Genomic DNA, 26,310 nt, shown 5'->3' with positions numbered 1-26,310 from the left:
CGGGGCAAGCGTACTCACTTTTTGGCCTGCTGTCGTAGGTCGGTCTCCGTCTGAGTCATCCGATCCCTGGATGGAAATAGCCATCTCCTCCTTTTCGACGTCGAGGCCCGGCATCGGAGGAGGCCGACTGTGAGAACCTGGCACCGGTACAGATCCACTATCGGATCCTGGGGTCCCCAACGGCGCCGAGGCCAAATCCGATGGGGCCCCAGCTGACCCCACAGGCCCACGGGCTGTAAGGCCTGCTAGAGGGGTGACTTACCTATGCCACAGGCAGTGTGAGGTTGGCATGGCACTCTGAGGCTCCAGGCACCAAAAACACACAAGGTATGGATCCGCCACCGACATCAATCGGTGTCAGGAGTCGCAGGGTTTAAAACCGGTCTTGCGGGACATCCCTCGACGCATTCACGACCTCGTCAAAAAGAATTCGACAAAAGTGTCATCATAGTCAAAAAGTGACTGAGGTAGCTCTCTCAGGATCTGCGCGTAGGCTGAAGCGGAAAGAAAAGAACTGACGTCAGTGCACCTGGGTGGCACCTATATACGACTGCAACATCATCACGGTGAACATAACGCCAACGACACCCGCAGAGTCGACCGACGCCACCTTATGGCGTGCAGAGGTACTGCTTGAAGAAAAAACTCCGGATCCAGGCTGACGCCTGGGGAAATTCAAAGGTAAGGAATCTGCCACTAGAAGTCTCTATCCAATATATTTCAATAAAAAAAAAAAAAAAACAGTCAAAAAATGACTGAGGGGTAGCTCTCTTCCGATCAGCGCTTGCTGGTGTGGAAAGAAAAAAACTGAAGTTAGAGCGCTGGGGTGGTGCCTATATAGGAACCACAACAACATATCCGGCACAGACGACTTCAACAAGGGTGCAGACCCTATAGGTGCCATCTGAAGACGCACAGGGGTACTGCTCACAAAATTCTCCGGATCCAGACTGACGCCTGGGGGAAATTAAAAGGTAAGGAATCTGCAACCAAAAGTCTCTATCAGATATGCTCTTCAGTAAAGATGCAGGGTAAGTCTGAGAAGCCACTGCGGTGGTAACAAATTACCTTAAAGTTGTATTTGAGATGTCAACTATCTATTCCGATCCTGTAATAAGTGGCACCCTGATTCTTGTGGGGTGTTACATTCAACATCTGTTGTGTCACATTCAGCCTCCAGAACTTCAATCAGTAACTGCTGTTGTTTACGGCTCAAGTGGTATATGGTCATTCTTAAAAAAAATCTGACAGACGCACAGGAGCCAAAGTCACAAAAGAAATTGCTGATTAAGAGGTCTTCATATCTTCATGCATGGTATTTAACAAAGATGCAGAGGGAACGTCTGAGAATACGCTTGATCTTTGAACTGCATAAACAAAGGCAGAAGATCCAACTGTGAAATCAGAGTCACAAGTACCACAGAAGTCGCCACCACTAAAGTCTACAGCATCACTTATGACACCGAAAACTTCTACAACTAGTTATTTGACTTGTGGTGGAGGTGACGGAGATTTTACTACTTAAGTAATTTCTTGCCAATCTGGAGTTACACTAGACCAATTAGTCAAGAGCTTTTAGCATAATCCAAGCACAACAAAGCACAGACAAGTGAGTTAGCCCTCAAAGTAACCCAGCTTCACAGTACTATAAAACCAAACATTTATTTGTCATATTGAAAGCTGTACTAAGCTAGCGGCTCCATCCCTTTATGTTGTAGTCACTCCATGCATAGGAAGTGATACAAGAGTGAATGAGTACAGCTGTATTATGTATATTTTTAAGTGTTGTCACTTTTGGGAGATGCTAGGCTGCCCCCAAGCAATATCTTGCATCACGCATGTACTTTTCAACAATTGGAAATTTATGTGCACTATTCTCTGGTGTCACTATGTCTACATGGGACGTGCAAAATAGACATTATGTACACACACATTCAAACATACACAAATATTACAGGATAACAGGAAGCACAGTCAGTGACATTCTGAGCTACGCATCAGTTACCAGGAGAGTTCTGTTCATGAATATGTGATATTCACTTTTTTTTTTTATTCCCTGTATGTCTCCACCCCTGCTCACTGAACTCGGTCTGCGCACTAGGACCCAACAGCTAATGGTTTAGTCTGGGCCTGGTAAGGCATCCAAGTGTTATAGTGTTCCAATGACAAGACCCACTGACAGAGTGGCTAAGCAGGTACATGGAGGGAGAAACAAAGGGATATTTGCAGGTAACACAAAAAAGCACTGGTAGCTAATAATTCAGGCAGTCGGAGGAAGGGAGGAATAGGCAGGCGGGCCACAAGCACATACATACACTCACCTATCTACATGCACACTCACTCACACCCCCATGCATTTAACAGCTTGGGTACATACACTTACCATCCACAAACATACATTCAAAGCACACACTCACAAATACACATACATACATACATGCTCACACACACCAGAAATAAAAATAAAAAAAACATACCTTCTGCAGCATCTCGGGGAGGGAAGTCTCAGTGGTTCAAGAAGAGTTAGGACTGCTGTGGCAGTCCCTCACTTGTTACAGAGGTGATGGGGTCAGTGAGACTGCTGACCCCAACCCACTCTGTGGTGAGGCATCAATGACAGACACTGAGCACTGGGATCTTCAGGGCTTCAAACTGAATCGCCCAGGTCTGCGGCTATCAGTGATTGTCCCCCTCATCACGAAGAGAAGGGCCTCAAGGTACTTTGCCGGACTAAAGAGGTCAAGCCCACAAGGCAAAGTTCCACTCAGGCAGCCAGTCGCCTGCAGATTTAGAGCATGTCTAGCTCCTGACCTGAAAATAAAGTGGTGGTCAGGCTGACCTTTGCTCAGCCTGACAGACACTCTTTATGTCTGCCAAAAGTTGGGAGACGTGGCCCCTCTGCCACTAAGAATGGGTTGCTGCTGAAAGGAAGAACAAGATGGCAGAGGAGGCGTAGAAGATGTAAGAAAGTACCATCTTGCCTGGCATGTTACCCCCATTTTTACTTGTGTGTCAGTTGGTTTTTGCCTGTCTAACTGGGATCCTGCTAGCCAGGACCCCAGTGCTCATAGTTGTGGCCTAAATGTGTGTTCCCTGTGTAGTGAATAACTGTGTCACTCAGGCTCTGCTAATCAGAACCTCAGTGCTTATGCTCTCTCTGCCTTTAAAATTGTCACTGCAGGCTAGTGACCATTTTTACCAATTCTAATTGGCTCACTGGAACACCCTTATAATTCCCTAGTATATGGTACCTAGGTACCCAGGGTATTGGGGTTTCAGGAGATCCCTCTGGGCTGCAGCATTTCTTTTGCCACCCATAGGGAGCTCAGACCAATATTACACAGGACGGCCACTGCAGCCTGAGTGAAATAACGTCCACGTTCTTTCACAGCCATTTTTCACAGCACTTAAGTAACTTATAAGTCACCTATATGTCTAACCCTCACTTACTGAAGGTTAGGTGCAAAGTTACCAAGTGTGAGGGCACCCTGGCACTAGCCAAGGTGCCCCCACATAGTTCAGGGCAATTTCCCCAGACTTTGTGAGTGTGGGGACACCATTACACGCATGTAGCTTCACAATGGTAACTCCGAATATGGCCATATAATATGTCTAAGATCATGGAATTGTCCCCCCATGCCAAATTTGGTATTGGGGTGCCAATCTCATGCATCCCCGGTGCTCCCGCATGGACCCCGGGTACTGCCAAACCAGCTCTCTGGGGTTTTTCACTGCATCTACCGCTGCTGCCAACCCAGACAGGCTTCTGCTCTCCTGGGGTCTGGGAAGCCCAGTCCCAGGAAGGCAGAACAAAGGATTTCCTCTGAGAGAGGGTGTTACACCCTCACCCTTTGGAAATAGGTGTTAAGGGCCTGAGAGGAGTAGCCTCTCCTGGCCTCTGGGAATGCTTTGAAGGGCACAGATGGTGCCCTCCTTGCATAAACCAGTCTGCACTGGTTCAGGAATCTCCCAGCCCCTGCTCTGGGGCAAAAATGGACAAAGGAAACAGGAGTGACCACTCCCCTGTCCATCACCATCCCAGGGGTGGTGCCCAGAGCTCCTCCAGTGTGTCCCAGGCCTCTGCCATCTTGAATGCAGGGGTGTGAGGGCACAATGGAGGCCTCTGAGTGGCCAGTGCCAGCAGGTGACGTCAGAGACCCCTCCTGATAGGTGCTTACCTGACTAGGTGGCCAGTCCTCATCTGAGGGCTATTTAGGGTCTCTCCTGTGGGCTTCTCTTCAGATAACGAACGCAAGAGCTCGCCAGAGTTCCTCTGCATCTCCCTCTTCGACTTCTGCCAAGGATCAACCGCTGACTGCTCCAGGACGCCTGCAAAACTGCAACAAAGTAGCAAGAAGACTACCAGCGATATTGTAGCGCCTAATCCTGCCGGCTTTCTCAACTGTTTCCTGGTGGTGCATGCTCTGGGGGCTGTCTGCCTTCACCCTGCACTGGAAGCCAATGAGAAATCTCCCGTGGGTCGACGGGATCTTCCCCCTGCTAACGCAGGCACCAAATTTCTGCTTCACTGGTCCTCTGGGTCCCCTCTCATCGTAACAAGCGTCTTCCCTGGAACACAGAAGCTGGAAACAAATGACCCTGACAGTCCAGTGGTCCATCTGTCCAATTTTGGTGTAAGTAAGTCCTTGCCTCCCCCCGCCAGACAGTAATTCTGTGGACTGCGTGAACTGCAGCTGCTAGGGCTTCTGTGCACTTTTGCAAGAAATCCTTTGTGCACAGCATAGCCCAGGTCCCCAGCACTCCTTCCTGCATTGCTCAACTCGCTGAGTTGACCACTGACTTCGTGGGACCCTCCTTTGTAGTGTTGAGACGACCGCCGTGCTCAGTTTTCTTAAACCTGTGTGCAAGTACTTCTGCGGGTGCTGTCTGCTTCTGCATGGGCTCTCTGTGTTGCTGGGCGCCCCCTCTCCTCTTCCAAGTGGCTACCTCCTGGTCCTTCCTGGGCCCAGGCAGCACCCATTGTCTTCAACCGTGACCTTTGCAGCTAGCAAGTCTTGTTTGCAGTCTTTCTGCGTGGAAAAAACTCTGCATCCTCCAGCACGCAGTGGGACATCTTCTGTGCAAAGGAGAAGTTCCTGGCATCTTCCGCTGCTGCAGAATCTTCAGCTTCTTCCACCTGGAGGAAGCCATTTTGCACCTTCATCCGGGGTTTAGTGGGCTCCTGCCCCCCTGGACACTTTTGTGACTCTTGGACTTGGTCCCCTTCCTTTGCAGGTCCTCAGGTCCAGGAATCAGTGCTTTGCAGTCAGTTGTGGTCTTTGCAGAATCTTCTATCACAACTTTAGTGTGTTTCTGGGGACATAGGGTCACTTTACTCCTACTTTTCAGGGTCTTGGGGTGGGGTATCTTGGACACCCTTAGTGTTTTCTTACACTCCCAGTGACCCTCTACACACTACACTAGGCCTTTGGTCCCTAAGTGGTTCACATTCCTGTTTCTTAGTATATGGTTTGTGTTGCCCCTAGGCCTATTGCATCCTATTGTATTCTACAGTGCTTGCACTACTTTTCTAACTGTTTACTTACCTGATTTTGGTTTGTGTGTATATTTTGTGTATTTTACTTACCTCCTAAGGAAGTATGTCATCTGAGGTATTTTTGGCACATTGTCACTAAATTAAAGTACCTTTATTTTTAGTAACTTCAAGTATTGTGATTCTTATGATATAGTGCTATATGATATAAGTGGTATGGTAGGAGCTTTGCATGTCTCCTAGTTCAGCCTAAGCTGCTCTGCTATAGCTACCTCTATCAGCCTAAGCTGCTAGAACACTACTAATCTACTAATACGGGATAACTGGACCTGACGCAAGGTGTAAGTACCATCAGGTACCCACTATAAGCCAGGCCAGCCTCCACTATCATTGTGGGTATGATTCTACTCCGACCCTTCTTGCCTCATGCTAACATCTCTCAATAGAAAAGCGGAAGCTGCAGTTAACTAGTTTGGAATAAACAATTTACAGCAAACAAAAAAGCTAGTCCTGTGACTACGCTACACCTCTGAAATCATAAAAAAGTTTCCTTGCAACATGAATTAGGCATGTGGAAAACAACTAGAAGGCACTGGTGGGTGTCATTACTGCACTCTTTGATTCCCAGGTAAACATCAACTATGAACTGTACTTGTAGCGCATTCTGCACTAGAAGTTGATGGAATTGATGGACAGATGGCACTCATGATTCTAAGAACTGATGAGCAAGTGAACAGTGGCCATTCCAGAACAGTAGGTGACAATGTTCATCATCATACATTGCAAATCAAAGCTCAGACAGTTCCAGAAGGAGTCACTGGTAAAAACCGGCAACAATACTGCCATGGGAGGATTACCAAGCGACCCCAGGCTGTGGTTTTCCAGAGAGAGGCAGTGTTTCCATCAACAACTACATAATACCAATCTCCTGACATCACTACGAAAGTCATCACTCAAGGAAGCAAGAGGCGAGATAGCACAAGAAGCCTTGATGGGGGGGGGGGCCTACATTTGTGGAAGGTGTGTCAAGGTGAGCCACTCAAGTGAGAACGGCATCTATTCTAAGCCCTAGTGATGGAGAGCTGCCCAATATTTGGAATGTGTAGGAAAATGCCACTGTTGGCATGGTCACCCCCCACTTTTTGCCTAGTGTCGATGCCAGCTTTGATTGGAAGAGTGCTGGGACCTTGATAACCAGGCCCCAGCACCAAGTGTTTTCCCTAAAACTGTAACTTTGTTTCCACAACTACACAGCCCTGACACACAGTAAAGTCCCTTGTAAAAGGTACCCCTGGTACCAAGGGCCCTGTGGCCAGGGAAGGTCCCTAAGGGCTGCAGCATGTATTATGCCGCCCTCAGGGACCCCTCACTCAGAACATGCACACTGCTTTGCAGCTTGTGTGTGTTGGTGGGGAGAAAAAGGCAAAGTCGACATGGCACTCCCCTCCGAAAACCACACCCACAAACCACTGCCTGTGGCATAGGTAAGTCACCCCTCTAGCACGCCTTACAGCCCTAAGGCAGGGTATGCCACAGGTGAGGGCATAGCTGCATGAGCACTATGCCCCTACAGTGTTTAAGTCAATTCTTAGACACTGTAAGTGCAGGGTGGCCATACTGAGTATATGGTCTGTGAGTCTGTAATTACGAACTCCACAGCACCATAATGGGGTCACTGAATACTGGGAAGTTTGGTATCAAACTTCTCAGCACAATAAACCCACACTGATGCAAGTGTGGGATTTATTGTAAAAAGGACACAGAGGGCATCTTAGAGATGCCCCCTTTATGTTAGCCCAATGGCTAGGGCAAGGCTTACCATTCTGTGCCAGCCTGCCACTTCCAGATGAGTTTCTGACCACATGGGGTGAGTGCCTTTGTGCACTCTGTGGTCAGAAACGAAGCCTGTCCTTAGTGGAGGTGCTTCACACCTCCCCCTGCAGGAACTGTAGCACCACTTTTAGCAGCAAGTCTGGAGGGATAATGAGAAAAACAAGGCGGAGTCACCCCTCAGGCAGGACCACCCCTAAGGTGTCCAGAGCTGAAGTGACCCCCTCTTTGAGAAATCCTTCATCTTGCTTTGGAGGATTAGGACCAATAGGGATAGGGATGTGCCCCCCTCCCCAGAGGGAGTGGGCACAAGGAGTGTTTAGCCACCCTTAGGGACAGTAGCCATTGTCTACTGCCCTCTGACCCTAATACACCCCTAAATTTAGTATTTAGGGGCGACCCTGAACCCAGCTCTTGAGATTCCTGATGACCTCAAGAAAGAAGGAGGAATGCTGAGCTGAAAACCCCACAGAGAAGAGAAGGAGACAACAACTGACCTACCGGCCCGTCTCCTGCTTTGAAAAGCTCCAAGAAAAGAAGCAACACATTCTGCAGGACCAGCAACCCCTGAAAGGCCTCCAGGGGTCTGCCTGCATCAAAGAGGGCCAGCACCCGACGCCCCCGGCCCGTGTCCAGAGAAACCAACTACCCAGAGAACACCCAGACGACTTCGCCGACGTGTCCGCCCTGGGCTGACCTCTTTGCATCCCCACAATGGCGCCTGCAGAGGGAATCCCTAGGACCCCCCTGACCGCGACTGCCCGGGACGAAGATATCTGACGCCTGGAGAAGCGCTGCACCCACAGCCCCCAGGCCAGTGAGAAACCGATCACCGGTGCAGCAAGCAATGACCAGCAGGCGGCCCTCACCCTTGCCCAGTCGGTGGCCTGCCTGCAATGTCTGAGTGACCCCCTGGTTTCTCCATTGATTTCAACTGCTGGTCACTGTTGCGCCGGTGGTTGGTTCTTCACGAGCCTGGGGGCTGCGGGTGCAGTGCTTCTTCCAGGTGTCGGGTTTCCTCTTTCCGGGCAGTCGCGGTCAGTGGGCAGGGGGGGTGGGTGTCCTCGGGATTCCCTCGGCAAGCATCATCGTGGGTGCGCAGAGAGGTTAGCCCAGGGTGGACACATCATCAGAGTTGCCTGGGGATTCTCTCTGGGTCGTTGGTTTCTCTGGACACGGGCCAGGGGCATTGGATGCAGAGTGGTGGGGACTCATGCTTCTGGAGTAAGGTGAGAGTCCCTTCAAAGATGGTTCTTGCTTGAGGTAGACAGTTCTGCTGTCCTCAGGAGTTCTTGGTCCTTTCAGTTGCAGGGCAGTCCTCTGAGTCACAGGATGCATTGCTGGTGCAGGTTCTTTGAATCAGGGGACAGGCCAGTAGGGCTGGGGACAAAGCAGTTATCGTCTTCCTTCTACTCTGTGGGGTTTTCAGGTCAGCAGTCCTTCTTTGTAGGTCGTCAGGAATCTGAAATCCTGGGTTCAGGGTCGCCCCTAAAGACTAAAATTAGGGGTGTGTTTGGGCTGGAGGGTAGTAGCCAATGGCAACTGTCCTTGAGGGCGGCTACACCTTCCTTGTGCCTCCTCCCTTTGGGGAGGGTGGGCACATGTCTATTCCTACTGGGCTAAATCCTCCACAACAAGATGGAGGATTTTCCAAGGAGGGGGGTCACATCAGCTCTGGTCACCTTAGGGGTGGACCTATCTAAGGGGTGACTCCTCCTTGTTTTTCTCCTTATCTCCCCGGACTTGCCACCAGAAGTGGGGGTTGTGTCCGGGGGGCGGGCATCTCCACTAGCTGGAGTGCCCTGGGGTATTGTAACACGAAGCCTGAATCTTTGAGGCTCACTGCTAGATGTTACAGTTCCTTCAGGGGAGAGGTGTGAAGCACCTTCACCCAGTGCAGGCTTTGTTTCTGGCCTCAGAGAACACAAAGGTTCTCACCCCAGGGGGTCAGAAACTTGTCTCACAGTGGCAGGCTGGCACAGACCAGTCAGTCCTGCACTGAAGGTTTGGGTAGAATACAGGGGCATCTCTAGGATGCCCTCTGTGTACATGTTTTAATAAATCCAACACTGGCATCAGTGTGGGTTTATTATTCTGAGAAGTTTGATCCAAAACTTTCCAGGATTCAGAGTAGCCATTATGAACTGTGGAGTTCATTTTGACAGACTCCCAGACCATATACTTAATATGACTACACTGTACGAGTGGACTTAGACACTTTTGGAGCATATGTAGGAAGTTGGCTCTGTATGCACTATTTCAAAGTAAGAAATAGCATGCACAGAGTCCAAGGGTTCCCCTTAGAGGTAAGATAGTGGCAAAAAGAGATAATTCTAATGCTCTATTTTGTGGTAGTGTGGTCGAGCAGTAGGCTTATCAGAGGGTAGTGTTAAGCATTTGTTGTACACACACAGGCAATAAATGAGGAGCACACACTCAAAGACAATTCCAGGCCAATAGGTTTTTATATAGAAAAAATACCTTTTCTTAGTTTATTTTAAGAACCACAGGTTCAAGATTTACAATCAATACTTCAAATGAAAGGTACTTCACTTAGGTATCATAGGAACTTTGAATCAGCAAAATAGCATGTACAGTTCTGACAAAAATGGCAATAAGCTATTTTAAAACTAGACTGTGCAAATTTCAACAGTTCCTGGGGGAGGTAAGTATTTGTTAGTTTTGCAGGTAAGTAGACCACCTACAGGGTTCAAAGTTGGGTCCAAGGTAGCCCACCATTGGGGGTTCAGGGCAACCCCATAGTTACCACACCAGCAGCTCAGGGCCGGTCAGGTGCAGATGTCAAAGTGGTGCCCAAAACGCATAGGCTTCAATGGAGAAGGGGGTGCCCCGGTTCCAGTCTGCCAGAAGGTAAGTACCCGCGTCTTCGGAGGGCAGACCAGGGGGGTTTTGTAGGGCACCGGGGGAACACAAGTTAGCTCAAAAAGTACACCCTCAGTGGCACGGGGCGGCTGGGTGCAGAGTGCAAACAGGTGTCGGGTTTGCAATAGGTTTCAATGGGATACCCAGGGGTCTCTTCAGCAAAGCATGCAGGCGAGGGGGGGGGGGCTCCTCGGGGTAGCCACCACCTGGGCAAGGGAGAGGGCCACCTGGGGGTCACTTCTGCACTGGAGGTCGGATCCTTCAGGTCCTGGGGGCTGCGGGTGCAGTGTCTTTACCAGGCGTCGGTCTTTGAAGCAGGAAGTCGCGGTCAGGGGGAGCCTCTGGATTCACTCTGCAGGCGTTGCTGGAGGGGCTCAGGGGGGTAAACTCTGGCTACTCAAAGGGTCGCAGTCACCGGGGAGTCCTCCCTGTAGTGTTGCTTCTCCGCAGGTCGAGCCGGAGGCGTTGGATGCAGAGTGCAAAGTCTCACACTTCCGGCAGGAAACGTGTTGTCTTTAAAAGTTGCTTCTTTGTTGCAAGGATGTTTCTTCTTTGGAGCAGAGCCACTGTGCTCGGGAGTTCTTGGTCCTTTTAGATGCAGGGTAGTCCTCCGAGGCTTCAGAGGTCGCTGGACCCTGTGGAACGCGTTGCTGTTGCAGTTTTTCTTGAAGTAGGGAGACAGGCCTGTGGGGCTGGGGCCAAAGCAGTTGGTGTCTCTGTCTTCTCTGCAGGGCTTCATGTCAGCAGTCCTTCTTCGTCTTCAGGTTGCAGGAATCTGATTTCCTAGGTTCTGGGGTGCCCCTAAATACTGAATTTAGGGGTGTGTTTAGGTCTGGGAGGGCAGTAGCCAATGGCTACTGTCTTTGAGGGAGGCTACACCCTCTTTGTGCCTCCTCCCTGAGGGGAGGGGGGCACATCCCTATTCCTATAGGGGGAATCCTCCAAAACCAAGATGGAGGATTTCTAAAGGCAGGGGTCACCTCAGCTCAGGACACCTTAGGGGCTGTCCTGACTGGTGGGTGACTCCTCCTTGTTTTTGTCATTATCTCCCCTGGACTTGCCGCCAAACGTGGGGGCTGTGTCCAGGGGGCAGGCATCTCCTCTAGCTGGAGTGCCCTGAGGCATTGTAACACGAAGCCTAAGCCTCTGAGGCTCACTGCTAGGTGTTACAGTTCCTGCAGGGGGGAGGTGTGAAGCACCTCCACCCAGAGCAGGCTTTGTTTCTGTCCTCAGAGAGCACAAAGGCTCTCACCACATCGGGTCAGAAACTCGTCTCTCAGCAGCAGGCTGGCACAGACCAGTCAATCCTGCACTGAACAATTGGGTAAAATACAGGCGGCATCTCTAAGATGCCCTCTGTGTGCATTTTTTAATAAATCCAACACTGGCATCAGTGTAGGTTTATTATTCTGAGAAGTGTGATACCAAACTTCCCAGTATTCAGTGTAGCCATTATGGAGCTGTGGAGTTTGTTTTTGACAGACTCCCAGACCATATACTCTTATGGCTACCCTGCACTTACAATGTCTAAGGTTTTGCTTAGACACTGTAGGGGCATAGTGCTCATGCATCTATGCCCTCACCTGTGCTATAGTGCACCCTGCCTTAGGGCTGTAAGGCCTGCTAGAGGGGTGACATACCTATGGCACAGGCAGTGTGAGGTTGGCATGGCACCCTGAGGGGAGTGCCATGTCGACTTAGTCATTTTCTCCCCACCAGCACACACAAGCTGGCAAGCAGTGTGTCTGTGCTGAGTGAGGGGTCCCTAGGATGGCATAAGACATGCTGCAGCCCTAAGAGACCTTCCCTGGCATCAGGGCCCTTGGTACCAGGGGTACCAGTTACAAGGGACTTACCTGGGTGCCAGGGTTGTGCCAGTTGTGGAGACAATGGTACATTTTAGGTGAAAGAACACTGGTGCTGGGGCCTTGTTAGCAGGGTCCCAGCACACTTCTCAGTCAAGTCAGCATCAGTATCAGGCAAAACGTGGGGGGTAATTGCAACAGGGAGCCATTTCCTTACAGCATATTACTCATGCAGCTTTAAGGCCTGCTAGAAGGGTGGCTTACCTATGCCACAGGCAGTGTTTTGTGTGCATGGCACCCTGTGGGGGATGCCATGTCGACTTTGCCTTTTTCTCCCCACCAACACACAGTCTGCCATGGCAGTGTGCATGTTTTAGGTGAGGGGTCCCTTAGTGTGGCACAACACATGCTGCAGCCCTTAAGTACCTTTCCCGGTCACAGGGCCCTTGGTACCACTGGTACCTTTTACAAGGGACCTATCTGTGTGCCAGGGGTGTGCCAATTGTGGAAACAATGGTACATTTTTAATGAAAGAACACTGGTGCTGGGGCCTGGTTAGCAGGGTCCCAGCACACTCAATCAAGTCAGCATCAATATCGGGGAAAAAGTGGTGGTGGGGGGTAACTGCAGCACTGAGCCATTTTCCTACAAAAACGATTTGCTCCAAGTCAATATAATCATAACCTAATTCAATCCACACACAAACGTCAGAAATGAATGTCCTCTACTATCTTAAGACCTGGTGCTCTTCTGGTATATACGGACTGAACTTCATAATATTCCAAATGACCTATGCACACAAGGCCCTGACAGAAAGTAGGAATGTCTCTAATAGAGAAGGAAACCTTAGCCATATACCAGGGATTCCAAAACTTTCACATTTATATGTTCCTACTCATGTAGATACCTCTTTGCCTATATGACATTGCCACTGAACACAGGTGGGGGCTGACAATCTAGCTGACTATCTGCCATGCCACAAAAGACCTGTGACATTCAGGGAGGAGCAGGACGTCCAAACAGCTAAGGAGCACATAACCTGGTAACAGAAAAAGCTGCATCGGAAGTGATGAGCACTGATGCAGGAGTCTTTAAAACTGCCAAAGAGCCAACATGCTTAAAATGACTTAAGGAACTATGGTGGAAGTAGAAGTAAATATTGTTAGATTTGTGAGTGCACAGGAACCCCGGACAGACCAGAGCTTATCAAAACTGGACAATGCTGCCTGAATCAACAAAAACAAAGTACCCACTTTTGTTTCGTCTATGATCGGGAGATACCTCCTGGCGGCTGTACACTCAAAGTGGAACACCTGAAAGCCTAAATACAATCTCTGTTAACACAGTAAATCAAATTATAAACAGTATTTGTCTTCCAGAGACTACCTAAGGAACTCAAAGTTAACAATGGTACCTATCTACAGAGACAGGATGTTCAATTTTTTGTATAAGAAGGGGAATCAGAAAACAATGCACTACACCAAGATGGCCTTAAGCCAATAAGGAGGATGTCTGATTCCTAACAGCACTCAAAAGGGTGTTCTGTGTTGCTACTGAACACCAAGCACAACAAGAGAAACTGGGAATATTATGATTTTTCCAAGGACACTGGAACATCAAGAGCTCAAAAACCCCTGCCACACGGTTCAATCTTCTGTGCCACGGATTCGAAAGTCCATCCCAAGAGCATCCACAAACTGTCAAAAACTGTGATACATTAGAATAACCCCAACAATGTTAGGAAGTTCATCATCGTTTTGAGGTGGCCCACAAATAACTGGCAAGACTTTCTCTGTGGGTCCCTTCACCAAAAGTGCCTAAACTTCCTGTAGCAAAATGCACAAGGAATCCTCAGAAATCCGCTCTGATGTAGGAGGAAGAGGTAGTGGGTTGGAAAGAAATAGAAAGGCTTAGCCCTGTTGAACCATTTGCAGGGCCCTCCTGTCAGATGTTATAGTTTGTAACCCATCAAGGGCTGAGTCTGCCTTACACCAGATAGTCATGAGCTACTGCAGGTAAACAGAAGTGGCATGGAAGATGACTCCAGAGGGGGCAGTAAAGGGGAAATTCACTGCACCTACGCCTGTCGATCGCATCCACATATGGCACCAGGCCATCATGCTAGTCCCAACTGCCCTGCTTAATCAAGTGGTTGAGTCCAGGCCCGACCATATGACGTATCTGTCTGTATCCTGGCCAACCTGACTGCTGGCAAAAGCTCTTCGACCAAGTCCTACAATGCGTGGGAGTAATTATCCAGCAAATAGCCGGTGCTGACTTACCAAAGTGTGAGGATAGTTGGAAAAAAATATATAACATTTCCCATATGCCTCAATTATACTCGACTTCCTGGTCCAGAGGAGTTTTGGGATTTTGATTTACTTTTAGGTTTGGACCTGAAATAAGAATTGTGACAGGAGTGGCCCGAGAGCAAGAACAGGTCCAAGCTCTCGTCTTCAAGTGGGAATGGGACTACGTGACTTCTTCCCAAGGTCAGCCAATGCGGCTTTGATCTGCATCCTGAATCGCCTTCGGGTGCATAAGAGAACACTCATCACATAATGTGGAGTCGTGGCCTGAACCCGAACATCAGAGAAATACCTCATGGGGTTCTGTCATAGACGCCGCCTTGCATTAACTCTACACAAGGCTTAAATCCTGTACTTTTAGAAGGGGAAACGTTTCCTTGCACTATGGAAAATAATTTTGCTATAAAAGAACCTCATCAGCTGACAAGAAAATATTAGGAGTTAGCTCTGGTCTCAAAGGCATGGAAAGAAAGGACCTTACATCAACATGCGTGGGTGTTGCTTATATTTGGCTCCAGCAATAACTTGCGGGCAAAGTAGGGTTGATGCGGAATTGCACAACCTCACAAACCAGCACACAGTGGCTATACTGAAAAATCTTCCTGATCCAGTCTAGTGCCTGGGGATAACCTAAAGGTATGGAATTTGCAATTCTAAATATCAATTTGACTGCTTTGTTACTTTATGCTTTAACACATATCTAAATGGTGTAAAATACTCAGTGACATTACATGTTATGAGTAATTAAAAAAGACTTAATTTGACAGTAAACAAGGATGTAAAAATAAATGAGACAGCAACCATTACTGTGAAATTTATGTTTGAAAGCCAACACCTCGCAAAGTGTTTTTGAAAACTAACTCACAATGAGCAAAACAAAAATATTATCTCTTGTATATACAATTCATTCTAAGACCATGAGATACCATCAACATTTATTAACATTACAAAAGGTGAAAGTTTCTACCTTATCAACTCCATGTCTTTTCTCCAACAGTACTCTGAACAAATTGGCTGTAATTTTGTTATCCTGGACACCTTGCCCAAGTCCACGATTGTCATCTTGCATTAATCTGCGATCCATGAAGGCTTCAAGTTGACCTGAAACACAAAGTTAAATGTATTTTGCAGAAGTACTAAAGTATGACTCATTGATTAAAAATAAACACACACCTACTATTTCCTAACACTGCTTATCTGACAATTTCTTTCAAGAGAAAATATAAGGACTAGTCACCCAAATGATACCCACAGCTTATGTTATCAAGGTGATGAACATATTCTGCACAAGTCCACTTGAGCTAGTGGTTATCAAGGGTCCTGACTTTTATGGCATGCAGGAGAAATACAGGGTGTACGAACTTGGGTTATTGGCTGAGGAAGTGTGGAAGCCTCACTCAGGCAACACCAACAATCCTCAGGGTGAAGCAGAAAAGTCACTAAATTAACGTGTGCTTAACCCCCTGGTAGCTCAGCACAAAGCAGTCCGGCTTAATTTAGAGGCAATTTGTAAGTATTTATGCACGACACAAACAGTGACAAAGTGAAAACACAACACAAGAAAAATCCCAAATCAATTTAAGACATACAGTAAATTTTAATAAATAAAATGATACAATTTTAAAGTTTGAAGTGAAAATATGCATTTTTTCAATAAATCCCACAGTGGCATCGGAATCATAGCCTGAATGTCTTGGACTCGCTTTTGGGGAGGATAAGCCCGAAATCGCACTGTGTCCAGAACTGCCCCGATGAAAGGGAGCGTCTGAGAGGGAGTCAGGTGTGACTTCGGCACACTGATAGTTGACCCCAGCTGGAGGTTCGCCGTAATCTGGAGGTGTGAGACCACTGTCTGGGGCGAAGGCGCCTTCAACAGCCAGTCGTCTAGGTAGGGGAAGACTGAGATGCCTAACCTGCGCAGATGAGCTGCACCCACCACCATCACTTTCGTGAACACCCGAGGGGCACTGGTAAGGCCGAAAGGGAGCACGGTAATCTGAAAGTGCTTGTGACCTACCACGAATCGTAGGTAACGTCTGTGGGCAGGCAGGATGGGGATGTGAAAATAAGCATCCTGCAAGTCCAATGCTACCATCCAGTCTCCCGGGTCTAAGGCAGACAGAACCTAAGCCAGGGTGAGCATTTCGAACTTCTCCTTCTTGAGGAAGTAGTTCAGGTCCCAAAGATCTAGGACAGAGCTCAAGCCTTTGTCTTTCTTTGGTATCAGAAAGTAGTGGGAATAACAACCACAACCTACTTCTGGCACAGGGACCCTTTCTATAGCTCCCTTGGCCAGGAAAGCCGCGACTTCCTGGCGGAGAAGCACCAAATGCTCCTCCGAAAGGGGATGGAAGGATGGTGGCCTGTTTGGTGGTGCGGATTCGAAAGGGAGGGAGTAGCCCTTCTGAATTATTTGCAAAACCCACCCGTCTGTGGTGATATGTTCCCAGTGAGGCAGGTGATGGCGGATTCTGCCACCTACTGGGCCGGAGTGAGGGGATGGACTAGGAAGGTTTGGAGGCTGCTGCGGGGGCATGGGTGGACTGGACAGACCTCTGGTTCCCTGTCCCACGCCCACGTGGGATTCCGCGCCCCCAGCCATGCATAGGCTGTCCAGCGTGCATGGCCCAGTGGCTGGGTTGAGGACGTGACAGGGCGCCCCTTCCGTGGCCACGAAAGGGACGAAAAGCGGACTGTGGGGGGCTTGTGGCGGCAGAAAGGCCAAGGGACCGAGCCGTAGCCCTGGACTCTTTGAACCTCTCCAAGGCCGAGTCTGCTTTGTCTCTGAAGAGACGGGTGCCATCAAAGGGCATGTCCATGAGTGACTGTTGGACATCCCCCGAGAAACCAGAAGTACGTAACGAGGCATGGTGCCGTAAGGCCACTGTCGTAGCAAGCGATCTGCCCAGAGAGTCGGTGGTATCCAGCCCACAACGGATTGTGAACTTCGCCGCGTCTCTCCCATTTTTGACTGCTTGGGAGACGATAGCACGGGCCTCCTCTGGTATCTGCGGCAGGACTTGCGCAACCATATCCCACAGGAGTTGGAATAACTGCCCAAAAGGCGGAGGAAGAAAATAACTTCTTACCAAATTGTTCCAGCCTTTTGGATTCCCTATCCAGGGGTGCGGAAGGGAACGCGCCAGAAGAAGAAGATGCCTGGATAACAAGACTATCAGGCGTAGGATGTTGGGACAGGATCTTCGGGTCGTTCAGCGCAGGCCGATGGCAGCGAGCGATCGTCCTGTTCACAGGAGCCCCTGTTGGGTTTGGACCATGTACCCAAAAGGACGTCAGTGAGGACTTCATTAAATGGGAGAAGGGGTTCAGACGTAGAAGCCCCAGGCTGAAGCACCTCCGTCAGGAGGTTAGACCTGACTTCGACAGTAGGTAGCTCAAGGACCTCAGCCGCCCTACTAACCACCAAACCATAGGTAGCTCCCTCAGCCGTAGCCACGGTAGGAGGAGACAGCATACCAGAGTCAGGAGAAGTATCAAGACCACTGGCTTCGCCCAAGTCCTATGCCCAGTCCATAGTAGGGTCTTCTCGGGACCCCTACAATTCCTCCCGGTATTCGTACCCATAGGAAAATGGGTCAGAATCTGACCTCAGGCGAATGGGGCGCACCGAAGCCGATGGCGGCGTTGGCTGGCGCCGCTCCGACTCCGAGCTGTCGGGAATGAGAATCGGGTCGACGTCGATAGTGGCCACAAGGCGCCGGGTAAGGTCTCGACTGTGCGACCAGCATCGCTGCGGATCCGTGCACGGATCCGGAGGCGACCTCGGTGGCCGGGGCCGAAGCCGCCGGCACAGAACCCGAAGGCCCCTCAGCCAAGCCCCTTGGGCCCAAAGGCGACGTATCGGGTCGGCACGCCCAAAGATGAGGCGTATGACCTCGTGGAACTCCTTGAGTTGGGCGGGGGTCGCTCTGGCTCCGGGAAACTCTGGGAAGTGCGGAGTCGACGCAGACGTAGGCTCCAAGAACAGAGGCCTAGTTCGTGGACGCTCGTCCCGCGTCGCTTCGACGGGGTGAAGTCGGAGAGCGATGTGACTTCTTCGACTTTTTCTTCTTCTTACCTTGACCCAAAGATTTCGAAGAAGACGAATGGTGGTGGCTCCGTGACCGATCTCAAGACCTTCCTCTCGAGCGAGATCGGGATGTACGCGGAGTCGAGTGCCGGGCCGCCATCAGCTTTAGGGACCACTCCCTCAAAGCCTTCGGATGCATTGCCCGGCACTCGGAGCACGACTTCGGGTCGTGGTCACGCTTAAGGCACCACAGGCAGACATGATGAGGGTCCGTCACCAACATCATGCGGTGGCAGTCCTTGCACAGCTTGAACCCGGTTTTCGGGGACATCCTCGACGCACCAAAGGTCGGACCAAAAAATATCGACAAAATGGTTGAATTCGGCCAAAAAATAGCTGAGGGTAGCTTTCTCTTGGATCAGCGTGTGGGGCAGAAAGGAAAGAACTGACGTCACTGCGCGAGGGCGGCGTCTATGTACTACTCCCGACATCATCAGGGCGACCACAACGCCTACGGAGTCAACCGACGCCACCTACCAAAGCGCAAGGCTATTGCTCTAAGAAAAAATCTCCGGATCCAGTCTGACGTCTGGAGGAAAATTCTAAGGTAAGGAATCTGCAACTAGAAATCTCAATCAGATGTATTCAACACAAAAGGACAAACTAGTATACCCTTGAGAGATTGGGTAACTCAAATTAGGTAAGTAAAGGTGCCAACAAGGGAGTTACTTAGCAACAAAAATTTTGACTGAATTTGTTATGCATTTATGATGTGCAAGGGTGACATCTCAACTGAACTGAATAATTATTTAACTATTACAAAGTAATTAGAAAAGAACAAAAAGCTAGATGCAGGTACATATGTTTTCAAAATTATATTAAAAAAAAAATACATGTTAAACACATGATCACAGGGGTTCAAAGCATAAATCTCAATGTACATTGGAACTGCTTGTTATAATACAATTAAAATCATATGTCAATGTACATAATGCCCACTTATTGGACATATAACAAGAGACTGTCTTAACAAAAGAGTCAGACTCTACATAGATGTTAGCAGTATTTTCAAACAAAGTTGGGTTATGCGTCGACGTTTCAGTCTGTAGTAATAAATCAGTGAGAACATCTTCAGGACTGTGTCTTTAATGGAGATATTTACAAAGGAAGGAAAACAGATTTAGCCATAAAAGGTATATACACCTTCAGTGAAGAAACCAATAAAAATGCGTGAGGACAGAAAACTATCACTGTATGTAAAGATTGGAATCTTTTAGTGATGAATCCTAGTTGTGCTCATTCAAGCATCATATAAGAGCGGATGGAGAAAAACCGAAAGGTGCGAAAACTCCAAAAGTGCAGTTTTATCTGGAAAGAACTGAATAGAGGAAAGGAAGAAAAAACATCACTAAACGGTACCGGCCAAAAGTATTCTCTGTAGAATCACTATCCAGCCAGGGATGAGATGGCACAGCACTCGCAAATTAAAGATTAATGAGTATTAAGTGATTCAGTAAAATAGCATAGATGAAACCATATCTGAAACAGGAGACTCCACTAAGGTATGTACTCCTATGTGATACTCATTAAAATGAATCTATATGTTGTATATTGCTGTAGGAAGCTGGCTTTCTATAGGGTGCACTAAAAAGAAGTACACCATGCATAGAGTACAGTGGGTCTCCAAATTGGTTTAGAGAGGCAAAAGTAGATAATACTAATGCTTAGGCTTATTAGAGGGTAGTGCTAAGCATTTGTTGTACTTAAAAGACAATAAATGAGACACGCTCAAAGAATAAATCCGAGACCAATTTAGAAAGTGATCAAGAACTTCATTAAAGAGTAAGTAGTTTTTTGTTACGAGTTTTTACAGGTAAGTAAAGCAAACACACCTTTTAGCACAATGTAATCCTATGGAAGGAAAAGGCTATACTGCATTAAGATAAGTATAGTCGGTTTCAGGGGTTCATCCTCTGGGTTTGGGGTTATAGTGGGTCAAGGTCCAAAGTACTACCAGCAGTTCATCTGGAGCCCAGGTTTCATCAGGAGTAGGATGCTGGTGAGGTTGTTCTGGATGTGCTACAGTGAAAGGGTGGGGGAACACCTGGAAACAAGCTGCACAGAGGGACTTGGGGACTTGTCAGAGAGCTCCCAAACAGGGGGATGGTTTTCAAGAGATCTTAGAGCAAGGAGGCACAGCTGTTTCTTTGGTACCCGGACAGCTCGGGTCCAGAGTGTTTAGGGCGACTGGGCTGGTGCGCAAATATGCTCCTTGCGCTTAGGGGTCAAAAGCTGGCAGGGGCAAAATCAATATCGCTAGGCCACTCACAAAGTGAGTCTCAGTGGTGCCGACGTCCCTCAACGGCTCCTTGGTCCTGCTGCAGTGGGAATCCAGAATGGACTCTCACTGCTGGTGTTTGATGCTGGGTGTCTGGTACCCTGGGGGTTGGTGCTGCACGGCTCCGGTTGATCCGGGTGTCTTCTCACTTGGTGGGAAGACAGTCCTGGTCCTCCAGACCCCAAGTACCTTCTCCTGCCCGTCTGCAGAGTTGGTCAGGCTGGGGAGCTGCAAGGCAGTGGACCGGACTCTGCTTGTCGATGTCTGGGGGATGCAGGGAAGTAGCTCCTGCACTCCAAGGGAGACTGGCAGCAATTTTCAAGGTGCCAGCAGGCTACCTGAGGCTTTGGTAGTTCTCCAGCATGCATGAAGAGTCATTCTGTTGCGAATGCTGAGAGAGTTGTGGGTGGGCAGGGTTTTGTGCCAAAAGTCCACAGCTCTTCTGCTGTTCTCGCCAGGCAGTGACTCTTCTTTATATTTCTTCTCTTGGTGCATCGCATCTGAGTTCCTGGGTTCAGGGGTGCCACATATATACTCAATTTTGGGGTATTACAGGTAGCAGCCAATGGGTCACTTACTTTTAGGGTGACTACACAATCTATATGTCCATTTCTGCTGGGAAGTGGGCAAAACCCGGACATCAGCTGGTCCGCCTTAGGGGTGGGATTGGCCTAGTGTGGGCAAACCTAATCTTACTAATGCTCCCACCTGTCTTGCCGCCAAGAAGTGGGGTCAGGGTAGGGGGGCGGTCAGCTCAGCCATCTGGAGAGACCTGGGTCGCATAACAAAGACGGCTGGTCCTCTGAAGCTTCTCGCCCTGGAACGTCCATCCTGCCTGGAAAAGGTGATAACACCTATGCCCAGAGCAGGCTTTGTTTCTGGCCTCTGGGAGCGCTGGCTCTGACCTCAGGAGGTCAGAAATCTGTCTGGGGTGGCTGTGCTGGCTTAGACCAATCAGTCAACACACTAGCAGTAAGTTAGGTTTTCAGGGGGCACTTCTAAGGTGCCTTCTAGGTGCATGCATTAATAAATCTGTCACTGGAATCAACTAGCAGTAAGTTAGGTTTTCAGGGGGCACCTCTAAGGTGCCTTCTAGGTGCATGTATTAATAAATCTGTCACTGGAATCAGTGAGGGTTTATCATGAGATGCTTGATACCAAACATCCATCTATTCAGAGAAGCCATCATGTAGCTGGGGAAATCCCATTGACCAGTGTCCAGCACATACATTTAAAATGGCTTCTCTGTCCACTTGATGTGTCTAGGAATCAACAAAGACATAGCAGGGGCATATCTGCCCATGCAGATATAATGTACCCTGTCTTGGGGCTGCAAGGCCTTCTGTAGGGATGACTTACAAATATCACATGCAGTGGTAGGAGACTGGGCACTCAGGGATGTGTGACAGGTCAAGTTTTCACTTTTTTTGCGATGGCAGCACTGTGTGTGGTTGGTGAGAGGTCCCTCAGAGTGGCACGATTCATGCTGCAGCCCTTAGGGACCTTCTTAAATACCCCAGGCCCTAGGTACCAGGGGTACCATTTACTATGGACATACAGAGGGTGCTCAAAGATGGGCCAATTAGGGAAAACAACAGTGCAATTTTGTAGAGAGATCTGGCACTGGGGACCTGGTTAGCAGAAACCCAGTGCACTTTCAGTGGAAATCACATGAGATACCAAGCAAAACGTGGGGGCTTCTCAAAAGGGTGCGTTCCTACAATTACTGTATCCAATGATGGAAAATCAGGGTATGATTTAGTCCTACGGAGAGGAAAAGTCATTCTTATTGTATATTATAGGCTAAGGAGTAAAAAAAGAACTATTTGATACTACTCACAACCGTTATGAAAATAAACGAAAAGAATCCTGTTTGTATATTGCTGGCACAGTACAGGGCTGTAAAGCACGATTAACAGGGAACTGCTCTGATAATGCAAACACCCTGCAAAGGGAAGCAGTGCATTTGTATAGTCTGTGCTTTAGGAGTCTGTAAATGTCAGCATCATACAACAGTCTAGAGCGGTCGATGATGTAGTGGGTGTCAACCTCCAAATTTAACCAAAGATGAGGATCATATGTTTAGAGTAACTGCTATGATGCCAGTATCTGCATGCTAGTGTCCTCTTCATCTATAATCACTTTCTCAGGTCTCAAGAACCGAGCAGCCTATCACTCAGTGCTGCTAACATTGCACGTACAGGTTTGTCCATCTATGCTGCTGCTTTTGTTAAAACGGTCATAAATATCATAACTATGACGACTAAGCTTACAACTGAATGTGAATAATAAATGACAACGTTGTTAACTTACTGGGCACATCAGTTGACGGGCAAATCAAAAGAAATAATATATAGGTGTGAACTATGTGAGTACAGTCTGGTGTGTTGATTAACATGAACAAATAAATTATACAAGCTTTACTTTTGTTCTGTTAGGACTACTTATTCAATTGGTTATTTGTTCTTTTGTTCCACAACTATCAGCAGATCATACATGACGGAAGCTAAAACTCTTTCTTGTACAGATGATTACATTCTTAAGATAGCAAACGGGCCTTCCCTTTTAGGTGGGAAGGGCCTATCTTCTAATCAGTCTTATGATACTGATTTTGCCCAACTAGAAAAAAACTGGCTAGGACCGAACTCCATGCTAAATTTCTCATGGATTGCCTTAACGGAAATATCATTCCAGCTGGTCTCCAAGTAAAGAATATACCAATCATTTTCACAGAAGATGATGCGTTTAAAGTGGGCTTCAGCTTTGCTGTGAACACAAGCTCAAGGACCTGGATGGTCCTGAGCAGTAAAACAGCCATAGGACATATTAAATTACTCTTTAAAGAAATTGAATATCTAGAGAAAAAGATAGCAATGATGCAACTGTCGCTAACTTTAAACAACTGTTAGACAAAACTGCATCCCCTATTAAAAAGAATTTGAAGAGATTAACGTCACAAGAACAACTGATAAACTGCAGAAAGATATCAAGAGATACAAGAAAAAAAAGCACGTATCCATACTTGAGGAAAGATTTTTATCAAGCTCCATGGCCAAATATATAACCTTTTAAAAGGATAAACTTTTCAGACACTAGTTTTGGACATAGACAGTGACCAAGCATTAGGCAGATCTCATTACAATGAGTATAGTGATTAACGATTTAACTCTCATCAAACTCTTTTAGGGCAGACTCACATGGCCCAAGCTCCTCACAGGAGACAGACATGGGGAGAAGAGAATGGTACTACAACCAATACACCGCTAGTCAGAGACTAACCAGCAGATAAGAACCAAACCTTACCCATTTTTAAACTGTTATCTTATACTCTTAACAGGAATTGAAAACTCAGTATTAACCTGTGGGCTTTCATTTGTTTCAACACATAAGAATGATTTTTCCAGACATCATTTGAATTACACAGGATCTTTAGATCAATTTGTCTTAAAAAGATTTATTTTCAAAGCACAAATCAGAGCCAATATTTGACACAACAGATTTACTCACTAAATCCATGTTTTGCTCAGCCAATCAAATGATTTCTAAGGAGATAACAATATTTGAGAATGTCTACCTAAAGAAATTGACAAACTCTTTAAGAGCCCACACTTTAGTAAATACAATTTATCCAAAGATCAACACACAGCCTTACAACATCGTCAATCTCTATAAGAGGTAGATATAGAACGGTTGATAAAGGGGGAGGCATTGTCCTTATAGATAAAATGACAAACAATGAAGAATTGTACAAACAGCTACAGATTATAGACCATTATAGAAAATTATTTTAAAAAAAAACACAAATGAGATCGAAAAACCCATTTGTGACCTGAGCAAAAAAAAAAGTTTTGATGAAGGCCGGTTAAGTGCAAAGGACGTGCATTTCTAAATAACCCCGATCCAACAGTTCCTGCAATCTAAATTGTACCTAATATCTAGAAATATCCCCTCAAACCAACCAGACGTCCCATAGTTCACAATGTAACTCAAAACTGAAACCATTAGCACAATATGCAAATTTCTTTATTTGGCCCTTGGCTATCATTCACCCAACTTATATCAGGGATACCATGGCAGTCATAAATTCTATTGAAAACCATCCATTTAATCCACTAGAAGAGATCCTTTTAACTATGGATATCGAAGGTTATACACAAATATTCATCAAAAGAAGCTCTCAGTTTAATTTATCAACTACTAGACACCAGAGAATGCCCATGTCAGGTTCCTACTTCTTTCTACCTAAGATCTACAAACCACCATGACGTCCTATAGTTTCTGGATGTAGCTCAATACTGAAACCATTGGCACAATATACAGATTTCTTTATTCAATCTTTTGCTATCAATCACCCAACTTATATCAGGGATAACACACCAGTCATAAATTCTACTGAAAGTCAACAATTCAAACCACTAGAGAAGATCATTGTAACTATGGATATCAAAAGTTTATACAGAAATATTCCTCAACAAGAAGCTCTCAGTTTAATTGATCAACTACTTGACAACAGAGAACACTCACATCGGGTTCCTACTTCTTTCATTCTAGAATGCACTGAACTAGCCTAGAATAACAATGTTTTTGTTCTTGAAAATCAGTTCTACAAACAGATTAAGGGTGTAGCTATGGAGGCGGTTTTCACCCCGGACACAGCAAATATAATTGCAGCAAATTTTGAGTCAAAATACATAGAGTGCACAAAGAAACCAAACAGATCACAGATAATTAAATGGATGTGATACATCAATGTTTTGCTGATATGGAAAGGTGATACGCAAAGCTTGTTAATGTTCCATAACTGGATTAATACACTGTAGGAAGTTGGCATACAGAGCCATCCCATCCCAAAGTGATAGACAGTGTGCACAGATTCCATGGGCTCCCCAAGAGGCTTGACAGAGGCAAATGTAGATAATACTAATGCTCTATTTGTGGTAGTGTGGTCGAGCAGTTAGGCTTATCAGAAGGTAGTGTTAAGCATTTGTTGTACACACTCAAGCAATAAATGAGAACACACACTCAATGACTTAACTCCAGGCCAATAGGGTTTTATATAGAAAAATATTATTTTCTTAATTTATTTTAGAACCACAAGATTCAAATTGCAGGTAAGTACATTAAATGTAAGGAACTTTGCATAGGTATAGTTAGAACTTTGAACCAAAACAGTAATGTACACAGTTTTTCATAACGTGGCAGTAAGCTATTTTAAAAGTGGACACTGCAAAACTCAACAGTTCCTGGGGGAGAGAGACACCATCAACAGTATGGCAGACATGTCAGGGAATAGGGTGGCGAGCTGATGGGCGTGGCCGGGAACTCTGAGACAATCCTGCCGCTTTAAGAGAGAAGCAGATGCCTTTCTGAACAAAGAATACCTGCCTTCTTTCGGGGGCGGCGCGACTCTGTGTAAAGAGACCAAGGAAGAGACGGCGTGTACAACAGAACAGGACGGCTGGCTATGGCGTGGCCAGCGTGGCTCAGGAGTCAGCGTCTGGGCGGGGGTTGTTTGGAGGGTCTGCCAGTGGAGGTGCTTCTCAGCCCGCGGTGACCTCCGAGGAGCAGGGGACGCGAGAGCTGTTCTCACGCCAAGATAGGTGGTGAGAGGAGGCAGTGAG

At 47.3% G+C, this 26,310-nt stretch overlaps 1 protein-coding gene across 1 annotated transcript in view; it reads right to left on the bottom strand.

Moving 5' to 3' along the window:
- The window catches only part of MAN2A1 (mannosidase alpha class 2A member 1), a 652,784-nt gene that overhangs the window by 120,395 nt on the left and 506,079 nt on the right, over nt 1-26,310 (bottom strand). The window contains exon 19 of the mRNA XM_069226405.1: nt 15,289-15,422. Coding sequence (XP_069082506.1) covers nt 15,289-15,422 — 134 coding nt within the window. The remainder of the gene's footprint in view (nt 1-15,288; nt 15,423-26,310) is intronic.

Source organism: Pleurodeles waltl, chromosome 1_1, assembly GCF_031143425.1.
Source record: "Pleurodeles waltl isolate 20211129_DDA chromosome 1_1, aPleWal1.hap1.20221129, whole genome shotgun sequence".
NCBI lineage: Eukaryota > Metazoa > Chordata > Amphibia > Caudata > Salamandridae > Pleurodeles > Pleurodeles waltl.
The sequence above is the reverse complement of the archived record's forward strand: the minus strand, read 5'-3'. Positions and strand labels throughout refer to the sequence as shown.